Genomic DNA, 25,290 nt, shown 5'->3' with positions numbered 1-25,290 from the left:
CTTATACAGAAGTTAGATCCTGCCTTGAGACAGACACAAGACTTATATCAGGTGGTAGCGTTGTTGTAGTCACTCCTGTCATCTCAATATGTACCCCACATATTTCTGGTGCTCAACAAAACTGCTTCCTCTCATTGACATGTCTCATTTCTGGAGAGGAAACACATGTGTAAAAGTTGCACCTTCACTATAGTATTTCTGTCCTTCTCTTCTGTTCTTCTACCTTTAGCTTTGCTTGTTTTTGATCTGCTAATTTTTGCTACTCTTGGTAGAATGCGTTTATTCCCACAATGAACTTGCTGTTGCTACATTCGCGCATTATTGATATATCACCACCAATCGGAGTAATACATTCAAGTTTACTACTATGGTCAAATCGCATTAGAAATTAACAATTAAAAATTAACCTGCTAATGCAGGCTATTCCTTGAGTGAGGCCTATTTAAACAAATTACACCACACGAGGTGAGAAAATATATGTTTATACTGTACAAGGTTGCACCATTAAACTCTCTAACATGCCAGCTCACCATGATGATCATCACTAAAAAATTTAAACTTTCCCATCTATAACTAAAATACCTAACTCCCATATCGTCATATATACATTTGTTTTATTAAGATACAACTTCTCATATTTGTCAAGGACTCCAAAATATAAAAACGGAATTAACATAGTTTCATACTGTGCCGCCAAAAATTCAAATTGTACTGAACTCAGTTTCAGGTAAATTGTTCATCAGGTCACCATGGAAACACATAAACTAACAACTGAGTAAAAACCCTAAGACAAAAAGATAATATGTGAATATTATTATACAATAAACAAAGGCTATATTTAACGAGCACAGTCTTATTCCCAGTTTAAAATATGTGTCAGTCTGGTTTTCCCCTTCCATTTTAGTGGTATAGTCCACCCAAAGTACTATATGATTGACTAAATACTTCTACTATTACTCAACTCAGTTTAAAGAAAAAACCCAACATTCATATGACCCCTTTGACCAAGTACTTGTCAACAGTGAGCAATAAAAACTCCCTTTTAACAGGAACTGCTGGCAGAACCAGGCTCAGGGAGGGACAGCCACCTGCTGTGACCGGTTGGGAGTGAGATGAGGGAGACAAGACAAAAGACACACTGTGCAAGAGAGCCAGGGATTAATAATTACTAATGATTAAATGCAGAGAGGTGTATAAACACATAAATAGGGGAAAAGAAGAAACACTCAGTGCATCATGGGAAGCCCCCAGCAGCCTAGAGCTATTGCAGCGTAACTAAGGGAGGATTCTGCCACTACTACCATTATTACTACGGCTACTACAATTACTTCTAATCATAATGATCAGTTTTTGTGTTAATGGTGTTAACACAAACATGTTTCCTTTCTAGATCTGTATGTGTTTCAACAAATTATGTTTAACCTGGACTGAAAGTCTTTATGACAGGTAAGTAAAGAAAAAGAAAAATCCTTGTTTTGGTTTGCAAATTGTAGGTTTATCACAAGGATCCCAAAGAAGCTGTATGTCATAAATTACAGTATATTTTCAGCCCAACCAGAGCCCTTTCAAGCAAAAAAAGAAAAAAAGAAAAGAAAAGAAAAATGAAAGAAATATTGTACAAATGAAATCAGACACACGGTTTAGACACATTTAATTAGTTCAACAATAAATAATATTTGAAAATAAATTATTAAAGATACATCAGTGCAAACATTTAGGATAACCACACCACAGGTTAATAACACATAATAAAGACTGGGACTAACTCACATTCATTTCACCACAGCTAAAGCTGGCATGTAGCTTAAATGTAAATTAAATGCATTTAAGCTACGTGCCAGCACATTTGCATACTGACTGCACTGTATTACTTAAAATAATATTTAATAATAGTACAAACACTGGAGTGCAAACTGCCAGAAAAGTGCCAAACTGAAAGTACACATTTACTACATAACATTTAAACATAGAAATTATTTTGTTGAGGTATTTGTTCAGATTTGCTAGGAACGTTTCCATGAGTTGCCTCGTGAGCCATGTGGACCCTGCATCCGTCTGTGCTTCACTGTATTCCCTGATAGGACCACTAGATGGCAGCACAGCCCCAGTGTAATACCGCCTACGGGGTATTTCCTTACTTCCACACACACACACACACACACACACACACTCCGGTTTACTGCTTAAATGTTCTGCATGCAATTCAGAAAAAACGAAAGCTATCTTCCTATCACATCCTTGTGGCTTTGCACCGCTTCTTCTCCATGATATTTGTGTATTTTAATTTTTTTACATTCAGAGTCGGATGAAACATGTTTTGCTCAAAGCTCCATGACATTAAAGTGCTGAGTAGCGCAGTTCATAAGAAATGTCAATGGACAGGTCCACGCATGTGAAAGTTTGAAGCTACCTGCCAATGCTTGACCTTAATTCACAAAGGAAAGGGGTTTGTAATGCTTGCATCGCAAAAGGCAGCTAGAAAGTCTAACATTGGTTATGCATGCATGGAACATGATCCTTCTCTCTGGTTGTGCTTCCTAGAACTCCTAGAAAGAAAGAGAAAATAAAAAGAAAACCGTTTATCAGCTGGCTCATCTGTTAAGTAACTGCCTAAGATGCTATAAAACAGCACTAAAAACTCACCTTTTAATCACATACACTGCAACAGCTATACAGCAAACAATTATAGTGATGCAGATCAGTGCGATCGCTGACGGAGACGGTCCTGTCCCGGGAGAGAAAGAGCACCTGGTTAGTTTGTTCCAGAAACAAAATGACTGACGCTTCTCTGAAAGAGGAAAGAGGGAAGGGGGGGGGGGGGGATTTACATGGTCACACATTTACTGTTAAAGCCAAACAACTAATGTCCATCATCCGTCAGATGACCTCCCCAGAGAGCTACAGCTCATCAGCACCGCTCACTGTATCGTGACGTGGGTTTTTTTTTTTTAACTCGCCAGAAGCGAAACTGGCGTCATCGCCGTACTGAAAGCATCAGCTGACTCACAGCATAACATTCACTCAGTCTGCTCTTAGTCACTTTTGTTTGTTATCTTTCTAGTGCGACACTCCTTGACTGCTTCATTGTCACACAGTTTGTCCCAAGTCATCAGGAAATGGATTTAACATGACTTGGAATTTCAGGGAATTCCTGCGTTCCTGATAAGTGAAAAAAGGAACAAACAAACAAACAAAAACGACGCAGTTTAGTGAGCCTGAATTTTCCTGTTAGCTCTTAATCACAAACAGTAGTCTATGTTTTAGTTTGATTAGCACCAAATAGAACACAAAACCTGTTTAAGCAAGATTTGCATCCAAATATCACACTCTGGGCAGGCTGTGGTGGAGGAGTGACATCACTTTCAGTCAGTGCGCACTCTGCTGGGAACGTTCCAGGAAGCTGGGACCAGATCACCACAGGGACTTCCTACCTGCATCATTTTCTAAACAACCGCAGCTAAGGTGTCACTCAAAACTCTGTCTCATAATTTCACTCTTCACTTCCCGATAGTTAGATATTTAGTAATAGTTTCATGGAAGTCTTTTCCCCTGTAAACTCCACCTACGCTTGAATTAGATGATTAGAATGAACTCCCAGCGCGTGTTCATTTATTAGGAACATTTTGTTTCCAAGCATTACGCCAGTGTTATACATAAATGCGGTTACATAAAATGACTCGTGCATACTTCTCTGGTCATCCCCGTCCGCCGATGCAGAGGAGGAGAAAGCGATCCTCTCTTCCCTCTCTCCAATTTTTCCACGGTTCAGAACACACGCCGCGTGTCCACGCCAACGGGGAGGTACTTTCACAGTTATGTTGCTGCTGGTGTTGAACGTGTGGTCGCTGTTTTTTACTGTCACCGTCTGTGGTTCTTCTGCGATTGTGGCTCCATCTGAAAGGTTCCACTCTATGGTGGGAGCTGGTTTGCCTGTGGCGGAGCAGCTAAACACAACTTCTCCATCTTGCTTTGCGTGGTGCATTGTGTTCACCTTTGATATCCCTTTACGGACAAATTAAATATTGATCAGTTTGAGAACTGCAGCCAGCTTAATGTCACAAGTAACAGTAATAATAAAGGTCAGGATTTTTTCCTCTCTTTAACAAAAAAGAAAAAGAAAAAAAAAAGCTGGCTCTCTTTTTTTCTTAACATAACGGCTCTCTCAATTTCAGAGGTTACTTATAATGTCCATTCATATGAATGGGTTTGCAGCAATCTACCTTGCACTTTGAGGCAAATCTGGCTTCTTTTTGAGCCGCCAGGAAAGGTGTTAAAGGCGCAGGATAAACAACTCTCATCCTCCCATGTGAGATTCGTCAGTTTGATCGCCGAAGGGCTGAAAGACTCTTTCGTAACGAGCACTTTTCCACGGTAGGGCGTTTTTACATCTATTCCAAAGCGCTCGCTGTATGTTGCCATGTCCTCCACTGTCCCCTTGACGAACCTTTGCCAAGTAACCTGCAGCACACCTGCCGGTAAAAGCCAAAAGGTAATCCAGTAAGCACCCTGCATAGACTGTGTTAACATTTAACTAATGTTCTGGATAACATCAGCAGCTCAGAGATTAGGATCTGGGCGAGGACAACAACTAAATAATAGAATTCATAATAATAATAATTTAAAAAACAAACAAGCGCACCTGTGGAGTTTGACAGCGCGCACCTGTAGTGCGCATCACTGCCGTACTCAGCTGTTGTGTCTCCGTGTAGACTGGGTGAAGCCGAGGCTGAAATACTGGAAGCTGAATGTAAGTAAGTGCAGATTCGATAGGGAGAAAAAAACAGAAGCTTTTATGCTACTCAGTAATGCAGCACAGTAAAAAGGAACAGACCTGACAGTTAATCTCCTATATAAACTGTAAATTTCACCAAAATACAACTCGCACTATTTTTTTTTTTTTTGCATTTTTACTTTAAAATCCTGGTACAACTCTTTAAATAGGTATAATACATAATAATACATTTCCCTCTGCATATTAAAAGTCTGGATCTGGATGATCTGGATCATAAAACCATAAAAAGGCAGGGTTGTAAAATTCTGTATCATATTATTATGATTAATATAATAATAGCAAATAATATGAAGGAGCTGCGTTTAGAGAGACTTACCTTTGAATAAACAAAAAACAATCAGGAGGAGGGACATCATCTTTGCTTCACTGCTGTGTAGTCAACACTTTCGTTTTGTCCCTGTACCGGCTATTTATGCTGCTCAGAATGAAACTTTAACAGGGAATTCCCTGACTGAGTGCGGACCCATATGAAACCATTTGAGGTAAGACAAACGCATGATATAGGTTTCTGGTTGTATTTCAGCTCATAAGCTTCTCATAAATGAGGCACTGATTGGTGGTTTGATATATTTTTGCAAGATATGAAAAAAAAATTAAGTCAAATACACAGTGTGCCTAAAACTTTTTTGAAGAAATACTTGATTAATGCAAATAAATGTACATTAATTGACACATTTTCATTGCATTCATTCTGTTTGATATTCCATTTCTTCCCATTAATTTGCCAATATAATCATATTTTTTTCAGGCAGTATTTTGGCACATTGATTAGCACGGTTGAGTTCAAGTCCACAATCAAGCCAGGCTCTCTCTGTGTGGAGTTTTCATGTTCTTCCCATGTTTCTCTCTGGGTACTCTGGCTTCCTCCCAAAGACATGCAGTTAGTGCTGTTAGGCTCATTGTCGATTCTAAATTGCCCATAGGTATAAATGGTTGTCTGTCTCTATGTGTTAGCCATACAACAGACTGGTTACCTGTTGCCCTAAGACAGCTGTGATAGGCTCCATGACCAGTTTGCTCGTCTTTGTTCTCACGTCAAAGAGGGGTTTCCAAAAGTCATTATTAAACTAAGCTGGAAATCCTTTTGGAAGACCTTGTAGACCGGGGGTGGGCAACTCCAGGCCTCGAGTGCCAGTGTCCTGCAGGTTTTAGTTGTGTCCTTGATCCAACACAGCTGATCTAAATTGCTAAACGACCTCCTCAACATGTCTTGAAGTTCTCCAGAGGCCTGGTAATGAACTAATCATTTGATTCAGGTGTGTTGACCCAGGGTGAGATCTAAAACCTGCAGGACTCCGGCACTTGAGGGCTGGAGTTGCCCACCCCTGTTCTAGACTATGGGCAAACTGTAAATCATTGTGCAATAAAGGGACTATGTCTATGATCAGCATAAAGGACTCTAGAGAACAACGTTTGACCTTTGATAAATCTTGCCTTGGAAATTTTTGGAGATCTTTTTGGCACATTATTTTTCATCCACTCTTCCTTATCTTGGGCCTCTGATAATTTTGTACTTGTTTCTGCAGGACTAAGCAGGTAGCAGTCATCATGTTGGCAAAAGAAATCACAGAAAAGCAAAAACGTGTATCCTGATACTGAAAACCCCATTTTTTTAAGGCTTTCTCCAACATAAGACTATCTGCCCCAATGACAGGAATGACCCACACCTTTTTTACATCTTGGCTCATCTGAAGAGTCATATGATGACTAGTGGGTTGATGACCCTCAAGACAGCCCACACCGGGGGTTTAATAAACTGTGACTCTCCACCAGCTGTTGTAGAACTGAAGAAGCTTCTTGAAAAAGAGATAACACATCTTCTAAAACCTAAAGACATCCAGTTGCATTTTTTAAGCTCTCAAGATTAGAGAGAAGATATACAGAAATATTAGAAAGAGAACTCCTTAAGCGCCTTGAGGTGACTGTTGTGATTTGGCGCTATATAAATAAAATTTAATTTAATTCAATTCAATAATCTGATGATCCTCGATGAGCAAGTATCTGGCGAGAGTAGGAAGGAAGGGCTCCTATTTAACAGGAAGAACAACCAGATTCAGGGTGTCATGAAATGAGGAGGAGGACCCCCAAATGCTGTCTTCAACAGACAGATTTAAAGGAAAACTTAAGTGAAGGTTTTGAAGATAACATAGTCCAACAGGAAGCTAAAGCCGTGGAATCCAGAAGAGTCATGTGATCAAAAAACTTACTGGCAACACACCATGACAGATGACTAATCCACCAATAAAACAGATTAGAGGGCGTCTTTTAAGCAAGAGCCACTTAGGGGAAATGAATACAACTATGGAGAACACACAGGTATCAACAATCATGGAAAAAAGACTAGGGGAAATACAACTGATTACTAAACATGTGAGACAAATGCTACCAAAGTAAAACAGGAAACAAATAACATTTTACAAAGATAGCAAGATACAGGAAACATGGGGGAACCAGAACAAACAGAATCAGGGAATATAAGCAAACTATAACCGAGAACTAAAATAGACAGCAAAACTAAAACTAGGGATAGCCTGAGGATATACGCAAAGAAACCAACCGTGAATATCTGCAAGAAAAAAAATAGCAACTCAAAGCACAATAACAGAAGAATCACAAAAAGAAACACAAACCTTAAAACAAAACCTAGTGTCCGTGACATAGAGAGGGACAGTCATCTACAGCAAGAACAAGCAGGACAAAACAAGGATCCAAGGATTTCATGTACAAATTTCATCATCATCATCATCATCATCATCCATAACAGTCTACAATTCAGATCTCGGATGCAAATAGGCTATGTGTCTTGACAGGCTAAATTACGCAGATATATTCTAAATGTCAATTGCCTGCATGTTATATTTTTACACTCGACATAAATAATGTAATTTAAATCAAATCAAATCACTTCTATTGTCACATCACATGTTCAGGTACACTGGTACAGCACATGCCAGTGAAATTCTTGTGTGCGAGCTTCACAAGTAACAGAGGTGTGCAAAATGCAACAACATAAGAACAAGCAAAATATAAGGATGGGAATTTGAAAATTATAAGAATAAATATAATATGCATACTAAATATGTATATATACATATGTGTGTGTGTGTGTTTGTGTGTATATATATATATATATATATATATATATATATAAAATAAAATATACAGAGGTCAGCAGTTGGATATTTTGAAAAAACAAGTGGCATTTATGTACAGTATGGAGCGCTGTTAACCCTGTTAAGACTATTCTCTGTCCCCTCAGTCATACCCTCTTCGGGATGGTTGGGCTTATCTGATGTTTCCAAAACATCCCATTAAAAAGAGTTCTATCAGTGTTACACAAATCATACTGGAACCATTAAATTATTTTTCTTTTACTCTTAAAGTGGCAGGATATCAGTGATTCACTGTGTATGTACTGGACTCCACAAAATAAACTTGGCTAATAACTTCAGTAATATGAATTGATTTTGTTTTGTCCACATTATCTCTCTGTTAGCTGTCCTTTGACACATCACAGGTTCTACAAAGGTTCACCTCAGGTGTCTTGTAAAAGTGTAACCCAGCCCAGCCTGATAGCTGAAGACTCCCTCCCTCGTCCTTTTAAAGCCACAATAAGCCTGGACTATCCGAGTGAAATCCTCAACTGAGTTAATATTTTACCTCATTTAATATGTATTCTATTATTTAATTATTTGAACAATCTTTGCCAGAACTTTGCCAGAACTGCTTGATTGTCAAAGGCTGTCAATAGTTTTATAACAGACACTGGTCCAGCTCAACAGATCAACAGATACAAAAAAAAGAACAATGTCCTATATGTATGTATATTTGTGTGTGTGTGTGTGTGTACAATGTTCATATATAGGGATGGGTACCGGCATCCGGTGCCATGATGGCACCGGTTCTGACATAAACGGTAGTAACCAGACCGAAAAGCAGCGCACATTTCGGTGCTTTATTTCGGTGCTTTTTTTTCCTGAGATGTGATACACTTTAGATTCTAGCCAATCATTTTACGTTTCCGAGGATAGTAGGCGGGTCCAGGTACGTACGTTCTTTTAGAGCAGAGCTACAGATTAAAAATGCCCAAGGCGAAGCTGTCAAAGTCTGGCTGTACTTCACAGCAAAAGATGCAAACTCAGCAGCCTGCAACAAGTGCTTTAAGCTGATACTGTGATACTGTCAAAGGAGGTAACACCTCGAATCCGATGAAACACCTGGCGACGCATAGCGGGTTTTTTTAAAGCCGAGAAATGCACCGTATTTGATAGCTTGCTGCGAGACCTCACACCGAGCACATCTACTGCGGGTGTGGTGCCTGTTATCGGACCCGGAGTTAGCAACATCCCCCAAGAACCCGAAGAGGAGAGTCCTGGCCCCTAGCCCTGCCAGTGTAGCAGAAATGATGAGGATGATGGCAGCAGCAGCCGTTCTTCTCTGCGTGAGTAGCTTAATGTTGTTCGTGTGTAATTTACGTTGAGTAGGCTAACCACGTTATTACATTACCGTATTTACCGCACTATAAGGCTCACCAGATTATAAGGCGCACTGTTGAAGACTGGCTCTGTTTTCATACATAAGGCGCATCATATTATAAGACGCATTAAGACAAACAAAAAATAACTCAACCTTTATTAAGCTCATTCACAGTAACTCTTAACACTGTTAAGCTGTAACACATTAAATATTGAAAAATACACACTTTTTCCAGTACGGTACATTCAACTTCCACAATTCCCTCAAACTCTTCACCTTCCGTGTCCGAGTTACGGTAAACAGCTGGGCAATTTCGGCATCAAGCATGCCCGGATCCCTCTCACACCGGATTAAAAGGCGTTTAAAGTGCATTCAGCAGAATAAAACAATCGGATGAGTTAAAATTTAACCAACTCATTCACAGTAACTATCAACATTGTTAAGCTGTTAAACATCGAATATTGAACAATACACTTACATTTCCAGTTCATTCATCTTCCACAAATCCATCAAACTCTTCACCTTCAGTGTCTGAGTTAAACAGCTGGGCAATTTCGGCATCAAGCATGCCCGGATCCCTCTCATCATTATCCGAATCAGTCTCGTTGCTGTTACTTAGCTGTTCAGTGATTATTCCAGCCTTCGTGAAAGCTCGGACGACACTTGAGACTGATACCTTAGCCCAAGCAGCCACGATCCATTGGCAGATAGTGGCGTAACTCGCTCGGCGTTGCCTCCCTGTCTTGGTGAATGTGTGTTCGCCTTCTGTCATCCAATGCTCCCACGCAGCTTGTAATTTAACTTTGAACGACCTGTTGATACCAATATCTAGTGGTTGGAGTTCTTTGGTTAATCCACCCGGAATGACGGCAAGCTCCAAATTAGTTTGCTTCACTTGGGTTTTGACAGCCTCGGTGAGATGGGCGCGCATGGAGTCGTAGATCAAAAGAGACGGAGATTTGTGGAAAAAGCCATCCGGTCTCTTGACATAAACTTCCCTCAGCCACTCGCTCATTTTCTCTTCGTCCATCCAGCCCTTTGAGTTAGCCTTGACGATGACGCCGGCCGGAAACTTTTCTTTTGGCAAAGTCTTCCTCTTGAAAATGACCATGGGTGGTAGTTTCTGGCCATTAGCTTGGCAGCCCAGAACTACAGTGAAGGATGACTTCTCGTTCCCTGTGGTGCGTATAGATACCGTACTGGTCCCTGTTTTCTCGACAGTACGGTTCACGGGGATGTTGTGTTGAAGCACAGTACGTATTACTCCGCGAGGCTCCTGGCAACGGTAACCGTAATGCTCCAAAAAGTGGCACTAAAAATCTTTTTTTGACAGATTTTTGAGCATAGTGTGCCACATAAAACTGGTTCGAGGTCAGTAAGCACAAACCAAAATTCATACATAAGGCGCACCAGATTATAAGGCGCACTGTCGATTTTTGTGAAGATTTAAGGATTTTACGTGCGCCTTATAGTGCGGTAAATACGGTAATGCAGTAAGGTGAACTAGCAAACACCATCATAGCTACATGCGGCTGTCCTCTTGTTTGATGGCAGATACTCCCTTCACCCTGGCCAAAAAGGCTAAAATGACCAAAGAAAAAGTGGAAAACAGGTAAACATGAGAGGTTTTTGGATAAAATTTGTGTTTTTTCCATTGATTAAGCTTCCAGCCAAGAGTGATACCATATACCGTATTTTCACGACCATAAGGCGCACTTAAAAGTCTTAGATTTTCTTCAAAAAGTGCGGCGCGCCCTATAGCGCGGTGCGCCCTATGTGTTGTAAGGAGGACGTAGTAGAGAACACCATGAGAACGTTAAAGGGTGAAGTGTGGGCGTTGATCGTATATACCGGGACAATCGCACATACCTGTATAAAAGAACAGGTATGTGCATTATGCAGGACATCGTTGTTTTAACAACCCTGAAAATGGCAAAGAGACACGCTTACGAAGCACAGTTTAAACTGAAGGCCATCAGCTACGCAGAGGAACATGGAAATCGAGCAGCGGCGAGAGAATTTAAGATTAACGAATCGATGGTTCGCAAATGGAGGAAGCTGGAAAACAAGCTCCGGCAGGTCAAGAAAACGCAGCTGAGTTTCCGCGGACATAAGGCGAGGTGGCTCGAGTTGGAGGAAAGACTCGAGCGGTGGATCATCGAGCAAAGAGCGAGCGGGAGAAGCGTTTCGACGGTCACCATTCGGCTAAAAGCAGTTTCACTAGCTGAAGAGATGAACATTGAACATTTCCAAGGAGGTCCGTCTTGGTGCTTTCGTTTTATGAAACGGTGCCATTTTTCCATCCAGACCAGGACTACGGTAGCGCAGCAACTTCCAGCGGATTATAAGGAAAAGCTGGCCATCTTCCGCTCCTACTGCAGCAAACACATCGGCGACAAAAACATCCAGCCCAGCCACATCACAAACATGGACGAGGTCCCGCTCACTTTTGACATCCCGGTGAGTCACACTGTGGAGAAGAAGGGGACCAGCACGGTAGCGATACGCACAACGGGGTATGAAAAGTCTTCTTTTACTGTTGTGCTTGGCTGCCATGCTAATGGACAGAAACTGCCGCCTATGGTGATTTTTAAGCGAAAGACTTTGCCTAAAGAGAAGTTTCCAGCAGAAATCATCATTAAGGCAAATGAAAAGGGCTGGATGGATGAGGAAATGATGAAAGACTGGCTGAGGGAGGTGTATGTAAGGAGACCAGGTGGTTTTTTTTCCACGCATCACCATCGCTGTTGATCTGTGACTCTATGCGTGCCCATCTCACAGCCGATGTGAAAAAACTTGTGAAGCAAATGAACTGTGAGCTTGCTGTCATTCCGGGAGGCCTGACAAAGGAACTCCAACCGCTGGACATCGGTGTGAACCGCCCGTTCAAAGTAAGGCTGCGAGCGGCCTGGGAGCGATGGATGACCGGTGGAGACCACAGTTTCACTAAGAGTGGAAGGCAGCGCCGGGCGAGTTACGCCACAATTTGCCAATGGATTGTAGATGCTTGGGCTAACATGTCTGCTGGCACTGTTGTTCGAGCTTTCGCAAAAGCCGGCATCGTTTCCGAGGAGCCGCACGGCACGGAAAGTGACTCTGACGGTGAAGACAGTGAACCTGGCATGTTTGATGGAGATTTAGCGCAGCTGTTCAATTCAGACACAGAGGATGAGGACTTCGATGGGTTTGATTGATGATAAAAATGTGAGTACCAAACTTTGTTTTGCTCCTGCTTTATTTTTAAATACGCACACTTGTATGCTTGTGTGTTGTTGATGATGACGATTACCGGCAATAGAAATGTGAGTAAGGTACCGAATTCAGGTTTGCTCCCGCTTTATTTTTAAATACGCATACGGTACTTGTATGCGCCCTATGGTCCAGTGCGCCTTATGTGTGTGTTAAATACAGTAAGGGCACACATAACTGAGACTGCGCCTTTTAGCACAGTGCGCCTTATGGTCGTGAAAATACGGTATGCCCCATAGCTGCAGAAAAGGCTAACATTGTTATCTTTTTACAAAAAAACAGCTGAACATGAGAGGTTTTTGGACCAATTTTGTGTTCTCCATTCTGGCTCCACAGCTGTTCTGTTCTCCACAGCTGGCTCCCATCTTTACTCGCATCTTCAACAGATCCCTGGAGCTGTGTGAAGTTCCCTCCTGCTTCAAACGCTCCACCATCATCCCTGTTCCCAAGAAACCCACCATCACAGGACTGGATGACTACAGACCTGTCGCCTTGACGTCTGTGGTCATGAAATCCTTCGAACGACTGGTGTTAGCCCATCTGAAAGACATTACAGGCCACCAGCTGGACCCTCTGCAGTTTGCCTACCGGGCAAACAGGTCGGTGGATGATGCAGTGAACATGGGGCTGCATTACATCCTGCAACACCTTGACCGCCCTGGAACTTATGCCAGGGTCCTGTTTGTGGACTTTAGTTCAGCTTTTAACACCATTGTGCCTGAACTTCTTTCCTCCAAACTCTCCCAGCTCAGCGTGTCACCAGCTACCTGTCAGTGGATCACCAGCTTCCTGACAGACAGAAAGCAACAAGTGAGGCTGGGGGAGATCACCTCTGAAACCCGGTCCCTCAGTATTGGTGCCCCTCAAGGATGTGTCCTCTCACCACTACTGTTCTCCCTCTACACTAACGACTGCACCTCCAATAACTCGGCTGTCAAACTCCTAAAGTTTGCAGATGACACCACTGTCATTGGCCTCATTCAAGATGGTGATGAGTCTGCATACCGGCAGGAAGTTGAGCGGCTGGTACTCTGGTGCAGTCAGCACAATCTGGAGCTGAACACTCTTAAGACTGTAGAGATGACAGTGGACTTCAGGAGACATCCCTCAACTCTGCTCCCCCTCACCATATCAGACAGCCCTGTGTCAGCTGTGAAGACCTTCAAGTTCCTGGGTACAACCATCTCCCAGGACCTGAAGTGGGAGACCAACATCAACTCCATCCTCAAAAAGACCCAGCAGAGGATGTACTTCCTGAGACAACTGGGGAAGTACAGTCTTCCACAGGAGCTGCTGATCCAGTTCTACACTGCGGTCATTGAGTCTGTCCTGTGCTCCTCCATCACAGTCTGGTATGGAGCAGCCACTAAACAGGACAGGAGCAGACTGCAGCGGACTGTACGGGCAGCAGAAAGGATCATCGGCACCCCCCTGCCCTCCATCCAGGATCTGTACCTCTCAAGAACCAGGAAACGGGCAGGGAAAATCATCGCAGACCCCTCACACCCTGCACACAGACTTTTTGATCTGCTGCCCTCTGGCAGACGGTACAGAAGCCTGCAGACCAGGACCACCCGACACAGGAACAGTTTCTTTCCCCTCGCCATCTCCCTTCTTAACAGTTGACCTGTCACACTGCTCCCACTGCCAGACTGCAACTGCACCTTATGTACATTTTGTAGTATTCATTCCACCTCATTCATTTCTGTATTTTATGTATATAAGTTTAGATTCGTTATTTATAGTTGGTTTACATAGCTTTGTGTATGTATGTGTAATGTGTATATATAGACACTTGTGTGTGTGTGTGTGTGGGAGATTTACATTGCTGTGCTTGAGAGCCACCATCTACCGGAACCAAATTCCCTGTATGTGTCTGCACATATACTTGGCCAATAAACACGATTCCGATTCCGATCCGATTCCGGTTTGAGCACCGGTTTGAGCACCGTTTGAGCACCAGCACCGTTTCAAAAGTACCGGTTTGGCACCGATATCGGATAAAACCTAAACGATACCCATCCCTATTCATATATGTTTGTGTGGACCAAAGATTTGAATGTTACTGTACCTGTGAGGACCACCAGCCCTTATGGGGACAAAACACCTGTCCCCGTGAGTTTGAAGGCATTTTCGAGACTCAAAATGTGGTTTTACTGACAGGTTGGCAATTCGGTTGTGGTTAGGTTTAGGCTAAGGGTTAGGATTAGACATTCATTTTTGATGTTTAGGGTTAGGGTAAGCAGCTAGGGAAAGCATTGTGTCAGTTAGATATCCTCACTAAGATATGAAACCAAAGAGCAAACTCAACATGAAGTCGTGTGTGTAAGAAAGCAAAACAGTACTTGAGGTTTTGAGTACCACAGATAAAGCCGTCATCACACATTTGGATTCCAGTTCCTCTGACACACTCAGAAATGATGTCAGTAACATACTGGCAAAGACATAATTGTTAAAAAAAAAAGAGTTTCTAGTGGGATGGCTGTTTAGCGCCGAATTCTTGCTGAATCAAGCCTCAGATATTTTAACTTCACTTAAAAAGGCAGTGACTCACACTTACATGACTACTGTAAGGTAGTCATGTATTTGTCGGCTTACCACTTTTTTCTTCTCTGTTTACAACATCTCCAGTAATCTCAAATGGTCAAAAGAAAAAAAGAAAACCCCAAAAGCAGAAGTCCCCAAACCATTTGTAGTTTTGTTGTTATGTGTTACTGAAGGCTGATGGTAAGTATTCGTGTGGTTTTTGACAAATATGCTTTCAATTGACGTCCAAACCTGTGCTGGGGAAGTTTGTCCAGATGAGGGGGCAGTAGGTAAGTAAGGTACCGTGGAACAAAAGAAAAAGCATAAAACAGGATTTTAGGAGCATATTTTATTTCTGGCTTTTTGCTAAACAGAAAATAATCAACAAAAACAGTTTTTGCACTCTAAGTAAGTAAGTAAGTAAAATTTTATTTATATAGCACATTTCTAGATAAAAGATCACAAAGTGCTTTACAAGGCATAAAACAAAAACAGTCAAAAGTTTAAAAAATGCAATTTTAAAAAGATGTGTTTTTAGCTGTTTTTTAAAAGTCATCACTGAGTCTGCAGATCTTAAGTTCTGAGGAAGAGAATTCCACAGTCTGGCGGCCACAGTGGCAAAAGCTCGATCACCCCTGGTTTTCAGTCTTGTATACTGAATAACAAGTAGGCCCTGATCACAAGACCTCAGGGACCTACTAGGAGCATAGGGCTGTAAAAGTTCAATGATGTAGGCTGGTGCTTGTTCTTGAAGAGCTTTAAATGTCAGAACCAGAATCACTCTGTCAAAGGATGCTTCATGCCAGCCTTGTGTTAAGTCTTAATGAGCTCCACTTCAGCCTCAGCATTATGCCAAACATGTTTGTGTTGCAAAGGTTGTATTTCTTTATAAATCACGTGACACTTCAACACTTTTATGAGGTCTTTTATGACGTTCGGTGTTACCTGGTATTACCCAATTTACCACAGTGCAGTAAGTCACACCCTGAGTACAATGCACTTGTGTAATCCTGAAACTATTGTGATGTGGTTTTATCTTAAGGAAATGTTAAACAGAGTTCCTTCTTACTGCAAATTGAAACAATGACTCTTATATTTTTTTTTGTACATTGATCTTTGCAGAAGTTTTCAGTGATACATCGGCAGGAACGCACTTCAGATTGTTTCCATCTTCCTAATGAGCCTCCGGCACATTACCCATAAAACAAACTATCAACGTCTCCTTCTGATATCTTGTTTGCAAAACAACCGAGGATAGAGGGAAGTTTCTTAAACATTGTCACATGACAGGAAAGAACCTGGCTGCTACTCACAGGGCAGGGGTTCCTCCAGTATAGGTGAATACCAGGTACGGCAGGGATTGAAACCACAAAAGATCCTCATACAGATAACAAACATATTTAAAAAATGTCTTGGTACTGCAGAGTGAGCTTGAGATAAATTATCAGTTTCATTCTGAAGATTCCAGGAAACTATTCCATGACTGCTTTATGAGTCATTAGAATTATACAGATGAGATTGCACTCATACTTCTGATTTGTGACACAGAATAGAGTGCAGAGATTTTGAAATCAGGGACTTACTGTAGGAGGAAAACAGGGAAGAACCTATGATACCAAACTTCTGCAATACGGCAGTGGGAGCACAGGCAGGAACTGTGTGATTATCATTAGAAGCAGTATTACTTAGGAATCTTACTTGCAGAGGATACTTCTCTGGTTTTCTGACTTATCTCGTCACACCAGCTACAGATAGTCACACACTGGCTCTCAGCTGCAAAGCAACAGCTTTATTTGATTTCGCCCACTTTGAAGCAGTAAAGACGTCCAGTGTTTATGTTAAATAATGACTGCAATGAGCCTTCAGTAGAGATAAATCTACTGACGCATTTCATGTTGCAGCAGTTTCTCTTGGTTATGTAGACATCTTTAAGCTTCCTTTAACTTTCACTTTCATCTGTGTAGAAAGCAGAAGCCCAGCTTCTTACTAAATGACCTTTCCAGCCTCACAGGTTTGATAAATGACCTTTTGACAACTGAGTAATTTTAAAGTTACGGGTAATTTGCATGAACATGAGAGAACGTAGAGGTTGTCACGTGCAGTAAGATGCTGAGTTTGTTCCTCCAATCAGGATAGCTGACACGTTTCCGTTAATTACGCTGAGACAATCACTTTTAATGATTGTTAATGTCTTCTGTTTTTGCAACTCTCACCGCACAGAAGGAAGGGCTTTCAGCTTCCTGACCTCACAGTTCCTCTATGTTGGTTAGAAAGGGAATATTAAACCAAAGCAGCAGGGGAAAGCCAGACAAGGGGAAAAACAAAGGATTTCTAACATCCTCCTCACTTCAGGTGTAAGAAAAGAAATTACTGTTATTGTGCAGACAAGTCTGATCTACTTCCACTTTTCATCAAAATTCTAAGTAAGCCACATTTAAAAGTGCAGCTATAAATGACTGATCTATCACAAGTTGCATATGCATGTAAAATATCTAAAAAGTCAATTTTTAAAAAATGTGTTTCACTTAACAGTAAAGAAAAGTGTGCATCAGGAAACAACTAATCCCAGCCTGAGGGTCTGACCAAGAGCAAGCCTATATTTAGGTGCATCAGTCCAGCTCAGGGTAATATACAGGAAATGCCATCATGAACATCTGTGCACTGTCAGTGAGAACGTGTGACAGGATCTACGTAAAAACAAAAAAAAGAGAGAGAGAAGTTCAATTTTAGCATGTGCCCTTTTCTGAAGAGGGAACTATATTTGACTAGACAAGGCGATTAAAAAAAAATCACACATGCACACAAACAGCTGCATCCCCTGTTACTAACAATATGAGGGGAAAATAGCATTTTATTTCAAAGTCTGCCTGCCCGTCAGCTAAAACGATCCTGCAACACAAACACACATGATTGACTTTAGCTGGGTCCTCCTTTGGAGAAACACAGCTTACCCCATTATAAAAAAAAAAGACAAATTATGACTACTTCCCTAATTTACAATATTTTTAACCCCCTCTGACATATTAATGCAAGATGCATATAACTGAAAAAGCAGGCTAGCACTTCTTCTGATCCTGAACAATAAACTGATCCTCAGCGTCACACTGACCGAGTCTGAAAAGGTCAGATGTGTCAAAGTTACCCTGAAGACTCAAATGTGGGTGAAAGTTGAAAAGTGGAACACATTTAACAAAATGAAACCTCAAGATGACTGTTGCAGGGAAAAGTGTTTTCAGTGTTTTCAGGTGTTTCTCGAAGCAGGTGCACAGGCTGAGTGGCACTTGGGTAGAGTACTAAACAGTCATGAGAACAACTCTTTTACCAGGGCTGAGCTCCAGTACTGGAAGCTCCAGACTGAGTAAATAGTAAAGCAAAAGCAAGCAGAGTGAGGGTGGGTCAAGCGTGTATAAAGGTAACTATTTAGCAGGCTTTCCAACAAGTCTCTGCATGCATAGAAAAACAACAACAAGGAGTGGTGGTTGGGAGCTAGGTTTAAGGGCAGCACTGACTGAAGATGGAGAACAGGTAACACGGGGCTTCCTGAAACCACACCCACCACTGTAACACCCATGCATGCATTCACACAGGCAAGTGATTTCAAGTACATCCTGAGGACATCAAGGAAATCTCAATATTATCACATTCTTTATAAACTGTTTTCAATTTTCAAATGTCTCAAAAATCAAAAGCGACCTTTCCTTTTTTAAATGATGCTACTCCGTTACAAGTATCTCATGTCTGCGTCTGCACAGGACCCTGCACTCAAGGGGTCATGGCCAATGTTCCCTCTAAGCTGCGCGCGTGTGCAATTGCGCACTGCTGGCACGGTCTCTGCGCACAGAAAATCTGCGTTGCACACACACACACACACACACACACACACAAATAATCTAACCTTAATTGAAATTAAAATTAAAACTTCAACAATTCTGCTTTGCAGTGTTAGTCAGTGAGTGACTGGCTGCTCCTAAAATGGGATTAGAACGATGCCACCTTATCCCATAATCCAGCAAATGATGCGATTCATATTCATATATACGCAGCTAATCAACGTGGTTGACAGGCTATGACAGTGTCCTTATGTGCCGACACCAGTGTTTTAGCTAGCAAAGCGCCGTGGCTGATGTGGAGTGAAGCCACGTTAATGACAACGTGTACAACCATTGGAGATGTGAGCAGGACAGACAGAACAATTGACGGAAAAAGTGTGGACTTTATACCAGTTTTTAAATTGTGTTGATAGGCCACGTAAAACCAGAGTTATGATAAAAAAATATATACATATATGCAATGTTTGGGGTTTTTTTTTCCTATTGTTTTTTACATTTACTGCAGGAAGAAATGGTAAAAACAGCGTTTTATAAGGAAAACACTCTGCGCCTGTGAACAAAAAAAGCCCCCCTCCCAACCCTCGCAGCCTTTCCTATTGGTGGAAAAATGCATCATGTGGACCAATCAAAAAATTATATGGCAACATGAAATTTAGTTGTTTAGGAAGGGGGAAGTTTTAGGAGAGATTTGCGACATTTAGCGCAAATCTTGTGTAGTTAGTGTGTAGTGTAGTCAATAATTTTGTTGTGTGTGTCAGAACAATGAGGCGACTGCTGAATGTTACAGGTGTTACAGCAGTGATACATCTGCTGCTGTCAGGCCTGCAGGTATCAGGCTGTTGTTCTCCTTCATCTCATAGTTACGGAGCCCTGCAGGGGACATGGGAGAAAAAAAAATTAAGACGGACTTTTGCGAGATCTCGCAAAACTATCTCGGGATCTCGCAAAACAAACTCGGGATCTCGCAAAAGTTTTAGCCGCATTCTTCCCGTTAGCTTGAAGCTAACGGGAGGTCGAGACCTACTACAGCCGGGAGGAACACCGCTTTCCCGGCACATCGTGCCTCGACCTCCCGGTCGGCTTCGAGCCGGCGTCCGAAGAATGTGGCTAAAAGTTTTGCGAGATCTCGCAAAAGTCCGTCTTAATTTTTTTTTTCTCCCATGTCCCCTGCGGGGCTCCGTACATAGTGGACAGAAATTATTTTTTGGAGTGGCACAAATAATTTGTGTGGCATCAGATTTGATGCAGAACAGCTGATTGTTCTGTAAATAGTTTGAAATGTTTATTTAAAAAACGCCTTGGCTGCATTTTTAGGTAAACAGCTGCAAAAAACTTTGTTGTTTGCAAAACTCAGTAACTTTTTTTGAAGAAGTAACTCTATAATTAATTGCCCAACATTGGTCATTATATCCTGTATTTTGCAGACAGAGGGTTACAGGACTCTCTCCCAGACCACAGACTCAGAATACAAGTCAGAGCTTTATGAAAAAAAAAAAAAGTTGTGTTTTCAAAATTGGAGTTCAAGTAATTTTTACTTCCAATAGTGTTAACATACTACACAGGTCATGAACAAGATTTTTTAAATTTTAATTGTAAGTGGGCTAAAGCACTTAAGTAAAAGTCGTCTAACATAAATGTAACTGCTGTAATTTGATTATTTTAATAAACCATTTAACTTGGATGGATTCGATGCTGGCGTGACCACAGCGCACACGTCTGCTGTTACTCACAGTGGTCCAAGTGACGCTCAGGGAGTTTGTGTGTTTGCTCAGACACATGAAAAATTAGAGGAACATTGTTCATGGCTGTGCCGGGTCAGGTTTTTCCAGACTGATGAATTAACATCCTGAGGGAATAAAAAAACAACTTCCTGCTTGAGGAAAACCTTCACGACTGAGCCAAGACAAATATGGTCATTACACATATCCATCTCTGTTCTATTTGCTGCCACTCATGTTTCTGTAAAGACATCTTAGCTTCCTGAATGATTTACTTGAGTGACTGAAAGCCTGATCTTTGCACAGCATGCACTAGCTCTGCAGAACATGACGGAAAAGCACCGCTTTAAATAACTGAGCATCAAAGTCAGAGTAAAAATATACTTATGTTGATTTAAAGAAAGCTGCTGACACTGTTGAACTGTGTACCAGTCTGTGACGCTTATCCAGAAATGACTCAGCTCAGTTTCTCTGTTTTTACTGGCACTTATGCGATAACAACAAAATAACACGAAAGACTTGCAGTGCATAAAGAAAAGGGAAGTGAAATTGGCGAATTATTGTTGACTGTTTTATTTTACTTACATGTAGAATCTGAACTCACAGTTATTGCTTCTGTATTGGAAACAATGCAAACACACACACACACACACACACACACACACACACACACACACACACACACACACACACACACACACACACAAAAGTTAATGATCGCTGCAGTTTATGAGAAAATATTCGCATCAAAACTAAAAAATGCAAAATGAATGATCAAAAAAATATCTTTTTTTTTAACTATTTCAGCTGATTTATAGACTGTTTACTTAAAGTTTACTTAAAATATATTAACGAATTTTAAATCAGCTGATTCTGATCAGCGCTATGTTTGTCACACACATTACTTCTAGACTGATAATAGTGCATGTAAAAAGAATCCCGAGAAATAACGCCACCTTGTGGACAATATGCCAAACTAATCTTCTCAAGGTTATAAAAAGGGTGATGACACTATTGCAGTCCTACAAGAACCGTCTGAAAAGTTTTTTTTCTGTTAACATATTTGTATTATTAATATTCAGTTCAGAGTCTTTTTATTTCGTTCAGTTAAATAAAGTTAAATTTCTTTCTTTATGAAGTTGCTGTACAGCTCAATGTGTCCTGACCTGTGCAGAAGGACATTTGTTAAAAAAAATATGTACAATTGGGTAAACAATATAAACTTTAAAAAGATGTTACTTTTATTGTACTGTGTTTTGAAGACTGCTCAATGACTCTGGTTGCTTTGTGGAAGATGAACACAAAATTAAAATGCAGTAGTCATAAAACTTTATGTGCTGCACTGTGCAGTGGGTTTTGTCGGGGGTGGGGGAAAGGAAAATCAGAAAAAGAAAGTCATTAACACAACGAAAAGACAGCAGTGTGCTTTCGTGGGTTAAATTGGACATCAAATTATAGCTTATACCTAAGTAACCCTTTGGTAAGACTGTGGTGAATGAATGACATCACTTTGAGTCAGTGAGCATTTGAACCTCATGCACTGCTAGGAACTTTCAAGGAAGCTGACACCTCGCTATAGAACCGGATACCCAGAGGAACTTCCTATTTGTATCAGTGACTAAAGAACCATCGGCTGGCTGTCATTCGAAACTCTGTCCCATTATTTTACTCTTTAACTTTCTGTCAGTAAACGTAATTTGGAAACAGTCTCCTGGAATTTCAGCTGCAAACTTCATGAGCAGGAGGAACTATCTGTGCATGTTCACTTACCAGAAACAGTTTGACATGCTAGGATGCAGTGTCACACATAAACACAATACCATAAAATGACTCATGCATACCTCTCTCTTCTTCCTCCTCCTTTCTTCTCCTTCTCATCTGGTAAACGCATCATCTCCTTCCTCTCTCCCATCGTTCAAAAGTTCAGCACACAATCGCTGTGTCCACTCCAATCAGGAGATACTTTCAGAGTTATGTTGCTGCTCGTGTTGAATTTGTGATCACTGTTCTTTACGGTCACAGTCTGTTGTTGGTTGGACAGGGTTACTCCATCTGAAATGTTCTATGCTATAGTTGGAGCTGGTTTTTCTTCCTTTGTGTGGTTCATTGTGTTCACCTTTATGCACAAATGAAACTTATCAGTTTGAGAACTGCAGCCAGCTGAATATCACATGTAACATAATAATAAAGGTCAGAAAAAACTTTTTTCTTAGCAGTTTCTATTTTCTCCATTAAATCATGGCTCTCACTATTTAAAAGTTTAATTTTCCTGTCCGTTTATATGCCATTTATGTATATACCTTGCACTTGAGGTCGAATCTTTCTGCGAAGAAAAGTTTTCCACGGTGAGGTATTGTTACCTTTTGCCCACTGAGCTCACTGAAGGTTGAAACACCTCTGCCACAAGGCAAACCTGGCTTAAAGGCAAAAGGTGATGTAGCAGGTAGCCTTCATAGACATTTAAAGACAAAGTTGTTTAACTTTTATGTAATATTCTGGATAACACTATTGCTGTTCAAAGCCAGATAAGAGGGGAAAAAAGAAAAAAAATAGAGATACACATCTGTGGAGGCTGACATAATGCTCCCACAATGAACGTCACCACCCGTCAGCTGACATATTTTCATAACCACTGATGTGTGAAGTTCAGGTCAAAAAAAAAGAAACAGCTGAATGTAACCACAGACTTCAAGTGAAATATTAAGCCTTTTATGTTAATCAGCAATGCATGACAACAAAAAGGAACAGAGTTAACTGTAACGCAGTCAATGCATTCTTTGTCATGGCCTGGGTCTAGGGACCCAGGGCTCATGTATTTTAGTGTATGTTTATGTTTATATTTTCCGTGTGGTGTTTTGGTTTTCTCTCCTTTTTCTCCATGTTTCTCCGTGTGAGCTTCCGGAGGTTTTGGTGTGCTGAGGAGACTGCGAACCCGGAAGTGTTTATGCTCTAGAGACAGCCACACCTGCCGCTCGTCGTGCTCTGCCAGCTGCAGCAGATTACGCTCGTCAAGGGAGCGGCATTTAAGACTGTAGCTGAGCTGAGGCCAATGCTAGATCCTTGAGTCAGAACTCGTCAGTACAGCTGTGGACTTGGTATAAACTTTTGAGAACATAGATTCCCTGCTAACCTGAATGTATTTGTGTTACTAGGAATCTGGAGCGGAGTGTGTTTTGGAAGTCACGGTGTGGGAGTTTTTGGAGTCGCCACTGTTCCACCTTTCACGAACATCTGCACTGTGTGGGATTCCGGGAGAATCGCCACGGGACCACAGTGCCGGGATTTTGTATATAGTTGTGTGTTTTCCACCCCCTATCAATAAATCCACTGTCCTTCAGTAAGAGTCTCGCGTTTGAGCCCTACTTTCCATGCAACTCCACAGTCTGCCATCGCAGCCCGTGACATTCTTAGCATTTACAGTAACATTCAAATGTCAATTCGAGCTCTTTAACTATAGTTTTAATTAGCACTATATGGTTTAACCTTTGCATTAAGTGAGACCAAATTATCATTCAGGTAATCTGTAAAGCCATAAGCTATCATCTGATATCTTTCTGTCTTTGTGAGTCCCAGCCAGTGTTTTAGTGCAGCTCATACTTTTTACATTTTTTCACATTCTTATTACCTGTAAGATATCTCCTGATGGAATGCCACTACCTAAAAGCAAGTTCATCTGATGAATTTAGAGTTTTAGATTTGAAAAGTAAAAGCCATACAGGTTTAGACAATGCCCAGTTTGACAAGGTATTGGGCTACTGGAATGAGACATACATGTACAAGGACTGAGAACATACAGTAGAATTCATGCAACGCTACTATGCTAGTCCCAAGTCCCCCAGCTCACTCACAAAGGACCATCTGAGGAGATGCTTGAAGTTTAAAGAGAACAGCACCACAGATCATCCTCACTACCACTAAACAAGTAAGCTCATATATGAGCTATTGGATTCTGCATTTGCTGCCACACTAATCATTAGAAGCTCTTAGGTATGAAATCAAGAATAAATGTAGAGAAAGGGATAGATTGAGAAGAAGGCTGGAAGACAAAGTTAGGGAAGTTTTGGACTGATGTTAATCAGTTAACTAACATACAGAACGTGTGTCATGAGAGAGGGGTCCTAGATGAATAACAGACACAAAAAAGATGTCTGTAACTGAGGGTCTAGAAACTGCTAAACAGTGGTTGACGGCTCTGGCCACTGGGCTGAAAAAATACACCAGAGTAGCAAAGGCCAAGAGATTAAATGGCCTCTTTCCCCGAAGGCCCATCGAGGGTTTGCTTTGAGCTGCAAGAGCGCAACAGCTATAAGACAGGCCCACCCAGAGCTGAGACTGAGCAATAGTGGAAGAGCATTTGGGAGAAAGACGCATCACATGACACCAGTCCCACTTGGCTGGTGGACCTAAGAACAAGTCCACAGCAACCTATCAGAACAAGAACCAGACAACATCACAAAGACAGACATCCAACAACGAGTCTCCAGAATGAAGACGATCATCCACAAAAACATCAGAAAGATGGTCCTCCGAGATGAGCTAGTCCAAGAATACCACAGACTACTGAAGACAGATTTTGATGAGGAACAGGAGGAGTACCCATCAGCAAATGGAGGGAGTAGTGACATCAATACATTGTATTAGAAAATGTAAGATCACAGCTCAGAGAAAATGCAATACTTTTAATGAAATTTACAGATTT

The 25,290-nt window shown here is 41.3% G+C and overlaps 1 protein-coding gene across 3 annotated transcripts; it reads right to left on the bottom strand.

Annotated features, from left to right (window-relative positions):
• Nucleotides 1-2,237: 2,237 nt before the first annotated feature.
• Nucleotides 2,238-20,592, bottom strand: LOC120727503 (OX-2 membrane glycoprotein-like). 3 transcript variants are annotated; one of them, XM_040021812.1, is made up of 8 exons: nt 20,579-20,592; nt 5,767-5,907; nt 5,109-5,222; nt 4,640-4,741; nt 4,221-4,469; nt 3,688-4,002; nt 2,644-2,725; nt 2,238-2,546 (listed from the first exon to the last, which is right to left on the bottom strand). In XM_040021812.1, exons 3-8 carry the CDS (start codon nt 5,146-5,148, stop codon nt 2,495-2,497), a joined length of 840 nt encoding a protein of 279 aa, XP_039877746.1. In that variant the 5' UTR covers nt 5,149-5,222; nt 5,767-5,907; nt 20,579-20,592; the 3' UTR covers nt 2,238-2,494. The 3 variants fall into 3 exon arrangements, with proteins under 3 accessions (XP_039877746.1, XP_039877737.1, XP_039877754.1); XM_040021803.1 differs by lacking the exons at nt 5,767-5,907; nt 20,579-20,592 and having other exon boundaries at nt 5,109-5,262; XM_040021820.1 differs by lacking the exons at nt 5,767-5,907; nt 20,579-20,592 and having other exon boundaries at nt 4,640-4,726; nt 5,109-5,262.
• Nucleotides 20,593-25,290: the final 4,698 nt, after the last annotated feature.

Source organism: Simochromis diagramma, unplaced genomic scaffold, assembly GCF_900408965.1.
Source record: "Simochromis diagramma unplaced genomic scaffold, fSimDia1.1 OVJJ01000356.1, whole genome shotgun sequence".
In the NCBI taxonomy this organism is placed as follows: Eukaryota; Metazoa; Chordata; class Actinopteri; order Cichliformes; family Cichlidae; genus Simochromis; species Simochromis diagramma.
This window is presented reverse-complemented; position numbering and strand designations above follow the sequence as displayed.